Source organism: Erythrolamprus reginae, chromosome 1 (assembly GCF_031021105.1).
Source record: "Erythrolamprus reginae isolate rEryReg1 chromosome 1, rEryReg1.hap1, whole genome shotgun sequence".
Taxonomy (NCBI): Eukaryota; Metazoa; Chordata; class Lepidosauria; order Squamata; family Dipsadidae; genus Erythrolamprus; species Erythrolamprus reginae.
The window spans coordinates 326,820,787-326,828,861 of NC_091950.1; the positions used below are offsets into that span (position 1 = coordinate 326,820,787).

General features: G+C 39.2%; 1 protein-coding gene across 1 annotated transcript; it reads left to right on the forward strand.

Annotated features, from left to right (window-relative positions):
* Window positions 1–18: 18 nt before the first annotated feature.
* Window positions 19–7,444, forward strand: MRPL18 (mitochondrial ribosomal protein L18). Its single transcript, XM_070733798.1, has 4 exons — window positions 19–201; window positions 977–1,160; window positions 5,798–6,032; window positions 7,234–7,444. Exons 1-4 carry the CDS (start codon window positions 33–35, stop codon window positions 7,384–7,386), a joined length of 741 nt encoding a protein of 246 aa, XP_070589899.1. The 5' UTR covers window positions 19–32; the 3' UTR covers window positions 7,387–7,444.
* Window positions 7,445–8,075: the final 631 nt, after the last annotated feature.

Genomic DNA, 8,075 nt, shown 5'->3' on the forward strand with positions numbered 1-8,075 from the left:
TTATTTTTTTTGTGTGAGGACGGAAAGAGACTATGGGGGGAAAACTCGTTAGTTCAACAGAAGGAAAAAAGGTGGCGCCCCCCAGCGTCTTGGAGGACCGGCTACGTCCCTTCCTGATAGTTTTCCCAGGCGTGATGGCGTTCAGGAGGCTGGCTCCGCCGCTGAGCAAGGTGGCTAAGACATTCGGGGAATACGAACACGGTAAAGGAGTCCTCGAGACTCAGATTTTTAATGAAGCATCAAAGACAGGGAAGGAGGCTGAAGGATTAAGTCAGCGAGAGAGTCTAACTCTGTTTTTTTCATGGGTCTTTTTGGTACAGCAATGCTATTTTTTTGAGGTTAAATATACGGAGAGGGGCGGCATACAAATCTAATAAATAATAATAATAATGATGATAATAAACCTGCCCTCTTGTAAATCTGCACAAGAACGCAGCTTCTGCGATTACCAAAATATTTTGACAGACAGCTATCCTTTATCTGCTTACTGCCCAGATGGTGGACAGTAAGCAGCTAAACTTACTTAACTTGAAGGCAAAATGCTGATTTATAATTGTGATAGTTGTACTTCGGGGAGTATTAAGTTAGGGGAAATGTATTTGTTTGGCTGTTGGTGGTAGGGATTATACTCTATTGTCAATCTAAACATTTTGCAGTTAAATAAACATTTAAGGGACATCTCTGCAGTCTTTCTAATCCATAAATTAGAAGCAATATTGTGCCAGGTATTTTTTTTAAAATAAATGGGAATACAAAATGTATTAATAATTTATTGAGATTCATCTTGCTTAAATTAATAATATCAAGCATTTTTATCTATTTTCCTTATTCCCACTTCACCATCAGTCTATGACTCCAGTACATTTTCATTTATATACAGTATTATACTGATAATCTTTTTTGTATTCTTGGTTGTTTTTCCAAGCATACATTTCTTTTTTTAAGCAGACATTTGTTTTTCTTTATTCTCTTGAAGGAGTTAAATTTAATTCTTCTGCTCCCAATCCCATACCTCTTCCTGATGAAGTGGATACAAGAGAAAATGAGATTGTTGCTCCGGAGTTCACAAATAGGAACCCAGTTAATTTGGAAAGATTGGCTATAGCAAGAAAGGATCTAGGTTGGAAAACCTCATGGCCAAAACGGGATTATTGGTACAGGTAAATTAGAAAAATGCAAAATAACCTATATTCAATAATATAGAACTCAACTTAATTTTGAATACGGTAATTCTTATCAAATATTCTATTCTGAAGAGGGCAAGTATGTTGTGATACTGATGATGTTGGCTTCTCAATCTTTTCTATCTTAGTATTCATAAAAAACTGCAACAATTCCAGTTTGCTTTTTGACTGAGTCCAAATTCCCAATATTGAGATTTGAGATTTTTTGACTACTGGTTGTAGAAGTGATGTGCCTGGAGGCTGTTGGGGCCTGGATGGGTGTTAACAGACTCAAGCTCAACCCGGATAAGACGGAGTGGCTGTGGGTTTTGCCTCCCAAGGACAATCCCATCTGTCCGTCCATCACCCTGGGGGGAGAATTATTGACCCCCTCAGAGAGGGTCCGCAACTTGGGCGTCCTCCTCGATCCACAGCTCACATTAGAAAAACATCTCTCAGCTGTGGCGAGGGGGGCGTTTGCCCAGGTTCGCCTGGTGCACCAGTTGCGGCCCTATCTGGACCGGGACTCATTGCTCACAGTCACTCATGCCCTCATCACCTCGAGGTTCGGAAACTTCAGATCGTGCAGAATGCAGCTGCGAGAGCAGTCATGGGCTTACCTAGGTATGCCCATGTTTCACCATCACTCCGCAGTCTGCATTGGCTGCCAATCAGTTTCCGGTCACAATTCAAAGTGTTGGTTATGACCTTTAAAGCCCTTCATGGCATTGGACCAGAATATCTCCGAGACCGGCTCCTGCCGCACGAATCCCAGCGACCGATTAGGTCCCACAGAGTGGGCCTTCTCCGGGTCCCGTCAACTAAACAATGTCGGTTGGCGGGCCCCAGGGGAAGAGCCTTCTCTGTGGCGGCACCGGCCCTCTGGAACCAACTCCCCCCGGAGATTAGAACTGCCCCTACTCTTCCTGCCTTCCGTAAACTCCTTAAAACCCACCTTTGCCGTCAGGCATGGGGGAACTGAAACATCTTCCCCTGGGCATGTTTAATTTATATATGGTATGCTTGTGTGTATGTCTGTTAGTATATGGGGTCTTTTTTAAATCTTTAATATTTTAAATTGTTAGATTATTTATGATTTGTTTCTACGTGTTGTGAGCCGCCCCGAGTCTTCGGAGAGGGGCGGCATACAAATCTAAGTAATAAATAAATAAATAAATTTATATCGGGCCCAATGCCTTGGGTGGTTTACAAGTAATTTAAAACATGAAGAGGATGACAATAAAAACAACAAGAAAAACTGAAAGAGTAGACGTGGCAGAATAACAAACAAGCTGGGGGGAAAAGGCAAGCAGCCTAGGATAAAAGGAGATTCCCAAAGGCTTGGATAAAGACCTGCTCCCTTGGAAACACCAGCAGGATGGAGAACATTCAAATCTCAGAGGCAATCTCAGGGTAAGAGTGCTGTGACAAAGAAGGTGCACTTCCAGAGGGTGGCATTATTTAATTAAAGGACTTGGAGCATGTCAACCCTGCCAGATCAAACTGGCTGGCTTGATATTATGGGGGACAGATGAACCTTCATGTAACTAGTCCGTATGCTATATAGGGCTTTATAGGTAACAAATACAGGTAACAAATACCACTAGAATAGCGCCTTGAAGCAAACTGGCCCCAATGCAGCTCATGAAGCAGAGGTATTATATGGGCATACGGAGATACGCTCACCATTGTTTGTGCACCCGCATTCCATTAGTTGAAGCTTCTTGATGGTGATTGATTGATTTGATTTGATTTGATTTGATTTGATCTGTATGCCGCCCCTCTCCACAGACTCGTGGCGGCTAACAACAGTAAAAAGACAATATAAACAAATCTAATATTAAAAGTAATTTTAAAAAAACCCAATTTAAGGAACCAATCATACATACAGACATACCATGCATAAATTTTATAAGCCTAGGGGGAAGGGACTATCTCAATTCCCCCATGCCTGACGACAGAGGTGGGTTTTAAGAAGCTTACGAAAGGCAAGGAGGTTTTCAAGGACACTTCCATGTACAGCGTATTGCAGTAGTCCAGCCATGAAATGACCAGGGCACGAGTGACTCACTGAAGAATTATTGTACTGTATTCTATTCCTCTATCAGTTTACATTACACAGTTCCCTACTTTTTTCTACCTATTGACGGCAATGCCTTGTGTGAATATAGTAAGTTATAGAGCAACTCACAAGGGAAACCAATATATCTAATTTTTAATTCCCTGGGAACTTCTGCACTTGCTTTATAGCATGGTGGTTCTCAAATTGTGGTCTGCGGAGGGTCTGCAAAGGCGTGAATAAATGTTAAGATTTAAATCTTGAGTTAAATCTTGAGGGTCCATGGCAACAAAAGGGGGGGACGTGGTGAAGAAAAGGTTGATAACTACTGTTATAGTGCAAAGCATTTAATATTTTCATAGCCTGTGGCACCTGCCATAGCATGGAGTCTAGTGTAGTACATATAGTCCTCGACATATGACCATAATGTTGCCCAAATTTATGTTGCAAAGTGAGAAACTTGTTAAGTGAGCTTTACAACCTTTCTTGCCATATTTGTTAAGTGAAACTTAACAAAGCTGTTAAGTTAGTAACATGGTTGTTTAAGTGAATGTGGCTTCCTCGTTGACTTTGCTTGCCAGAAGGTCGCAAAAGGTTAAGGCATAACTCTTGGATGCTGCAATAGTCATAAATATGAACTGGTTGCCAGGCACTCAAATTTAGATCACATGACCATGGGGATGTATCACATGACCATGGATCATAAATATGAAAAATGCTCATGTCACTTTTTTCCAGTTACCATTGTAACTTTAAACAAATTTGTAAGTCAAGGACTACCTATATTCATTAGTTTATAGTATATGTTTGTAGACAAAATTGAAGATTAAAGTCAATTTGTTGGTACTTGAGATTTCTATCAGGAGACAGAACGTACAGCCTGTAATAGTCCATATGTTATTTCACCCACAATGTTTTGAAGTTATATTTATTCTCTTGAATTTTTTAAGTTCTATTTCTGATTATGCCCTCTTTGTAGATGCATTAATGGGATATCTATGGTTGGAAAATATAGTTTAGGGGAAAGATTAGTGCACTAAAAATGGAGTTTTAAAAATAAAGATTAGTTGTTTTGGGGGGGATCTACAAGAGCAAAGAGACTTGGAGCTCACCTGAGTTAACAGAGGTGGGTTGTTGCCAGAACGCCTAATTGCGCACAGCCCTGCAGCTCTGCGAGTGCGGGATCGAGCGCAATTACGCATCCTGCACCTGTGCAGGTACCAAACTCATGCACAGGGATGTTTCGGCGAGGTTTTTTGCTTCCCCGCAGGCGTGTCCCTGTGCGCAACTTTGCTACCTGCACAGGTGCAGAACGCGTAATTGCGCTCGATTCTGCACTCACATTCCAGAGCCGCAGGGCTGCGCACAATTAGGTGTTCCAGCAGCAGCCCACCTCTGCCTGAATATCTACCATCATAGAAGTTTCCGCAGTAAATCCTATACTTAGCGGGGAATGATTCTATACCTACCAGAGGAATCATCATTGTTTTCATCAATGCAGCATGTATGCATATTAATTCATTTGTAATGGCTTTTATGCCACTTAGTTGCCAAAAGTTTTAAGTAGCTTACATCCATCAACACACAGAATTAAAATCAATAAAACAAAATGAGCAAGAATTGTAATATTTGATATACTATCAGCAAGGGATAGATTTGTATTTTCGGGATCGCCTCTTGCCGCATATCTCCCACAGACCAATAAGAGCACACAGACTTGGCCTCCTCCAGGTCCCGTCGACTAAGCAATGCAGGTTGGCGGGGCCGCGGGGGTGGGCTTTCTCTGTTGCTGCCCCAGCTCTATGGAATCAACTCCCCCCGCCGCTGCTGATGTCCATACTGTTCCCACCCTGGTGGCCTTCCGTAAGCCTACATAAGACCTGGCTTTACCGGCAGGCCTGGGGGCCATGAACTACAACCATCATGGCCAAATTGTATGAGTGGTATTTATTTATTTATTTATTTATTTATTTATTTATTTATTTATTTATTTATTTATTTATTTATTTATTGGATTTGTATGCATGTATTTATTGGTATGTATTCATGTTGTCTTAATTGTTCAATTATGGGGGTTTTTAATGAGGGATTTATTGTTTTAGATATTATATTCTACTGAATGAATGAATGAATGAATAAATAAATAAATAAATCCCTCAAGTGTTGTGTTAAAAAGCCATATATGTTTGACCCTATGAAAGCCCAATAAGAGGATTGTGGTCCAGAGACAGGCTGTTCCACATAAAGGTAGCCCTCATTGGGAAAATCCAAGCATGAGGATTGTGCAGATTGCATTTTCTCAGAGACAAACTTTTCACTCCAGGAAACATCGTTCACATCCTAATACAGATTTGTTTTCTGTTTATAATTAAAGTTTGAACACACAGAGAGAAAGAAGTTATTATACAAATAATCTGAGATATGTAAAATTTCAAATATGATACATAATATTTAGAAGCATAGAACTACAGGAACTTTTGTGATTGTGAGTGAATTTCTCTGATAGTAAAAGAAAATGAATTTCTCTGATAGTAAAAGAAAACAATATTTTGTTTTTTCATATTTAACAATTCAGGTTACGATTAGAAAAAACCCAAAAACATGTGACGGGCTACGTTGAACATTACAGCGGTGATATTGTAGTCTCTGCTTCCACTCGCGAATGGGCTATTAAGAAGCATCTTTATAAAACAACCGGTGTGGCAGCATGTGAGAATGTGGGGCGTGTATTAGCACAACGTTGTCTCGAAGCTGGAATCAACTTTGTGGCTGACAATGTTGTCATTACATGGGAAAAACGTGGCGAAGGGGCAAGTTGATTTTGTTTTTCTTAACTTTGATTGCTACTTATCCTACGTTTTATGTTCTTGAACGCAATATTGTACAGTTTATTTATAGCATGGCTTTATGGCATTAAAAATGTAAATGATTAATGTTAGAGTTGGCATATACTCTTAACATGAGAATTGCATTCTTTGGGAGGAAAAAGGAATTGAGAGAACTGTAATTCACTGTATATACATATGCCACCAAGCTTGGGGTCATTAGACTCTGTCCCTTGGCCAATGAATATATAGTAAGCTTGCTGAATGGGATGTGTGCATGTTAATAGGCTTTTTAGTTTCTTTTTAAATGTAACTCTTAATTTTAACTTATTTTTATCTCGATGTATACTGGTTTTTTATATGTTGTGAGCCATCCCGAGTCTTCGGAGAGGGGCGGCATATAAATTTAATTAATAATAATAATAATAATAATAATAATAATAATAATAATAATAATATTGTTGTACATACTCCTGGTCAGTTGTAGGATGATGAAGAAATTGAGGACTCTGATACAGATAGTGTTTATGAATTAGTGGTGGGCCCAGGGTTACAGGTAGTAGAACAGGTGGGAGGCCAGCCACAGGATGTGGCTATTAGTCCAGAATCTAGTGAGGAGGAATCAGACGTTCGCTGGGTCAATCCTAAATTCAGAAGGGTCCAAAAATGTAAGAAACAGATGTTTGGAAGAAGATATTAAGGGGAGGAATGGATTAAATACTGGAGTGATGTATTTGGTACGTCAGGGGGTCAGTGGGGAAGAAGGGTGGAGTTTCAATGTTGTAGGGCTAAAAGGAAAGGTATTTCGTTCAGCTCCCAAGCAAGCAAATGCATTGTGTTATTTTACAATCATTTCTGCTGTTTTTGAATCATGCTGTGAGTACATAAATCTTGTTAAACGGAGAAGGCTGGGAGGAATGTATGAGGAATGCAATTAAGAAAGATAACGGGAGGAAGAAGAATTTGCTAGAATGAACTGAATTTTGAATATGGAAGGGAAGAGAAATAAAGATGGAGTTTCTTTGTTTATGAAATGCTGCATTTAATAAGAGTTATATGTAATAGCTAAAGTTCTACCAGAAACCAGAACAATAATGATAATAATAATAGTAATAATAATAATACCGAATGTACTAATGGAACTGACAAAATTAACAGCTGTGTCTTTCTTTTTAAACGCAAATAGCTGAAACGTTTCAAGAAGATGATGACTGAAGGTGGGGTTGAACTGAAAGAACTTGAAAGGATTTATGATAAGTATGGTAATAAGAAATGGCCCAAGGAAGAGTCTCAGAAGCCTGCAGTTCCAACCTTGGAAGACAGTCGATCACATACATAATACATAATACCGTTGAATCTTTTTATATTAAATAAAAATCCAAAAGATGTACAACCTGCAGGCGACAGTTTTTGGTTTGCTTTCTTGTTAACTGTTTTCATAAAATATTACAACAGCATAAAACAATAACCTGCTACATACAGGTGGTTCCCTGGCCAACGTACCTACATCTGTTTTTAAAAAATAAACCAGCCTATATTATTTCTCTTTAAAAATAAATGGTAGGTCTGATGTGCATTTACCCGCAGTAACAAAAGGCTCTTTTATTTCCTTTTGCTTTTTAAAATAAACCACTTGATTGTGATGAGTGATTTCTTTTAATAGTAGAAACCATTGTTTTGCTGCAAATATGTATATATATTGGATTTCTTTTGACAGTGTTTAAACTTTTGTTGGTCCACAAAAGTGGTTAATATATTATGATCTACTTAATGGAAAATGTTGGAAGTTGATGTTCCAAAATTTATTCTGGACCTTGAGCCATGTGGGATTAATTAAATTTTAGTAGAGTCTGGCACAGTGATGGGCTACCAAAATTTTTACTACCACACTGTGGGTGTGGCTTATGCATTTTGTTTCAACATCTTTCAGTGCAAATTGGGTGCTCTGGGGTAGAGCTCCAAATTTTGCTACCGGTACTGCGTTCCTGACCGTACCGATAGGAGCCCATCATTGGTCTGGCAAATTTT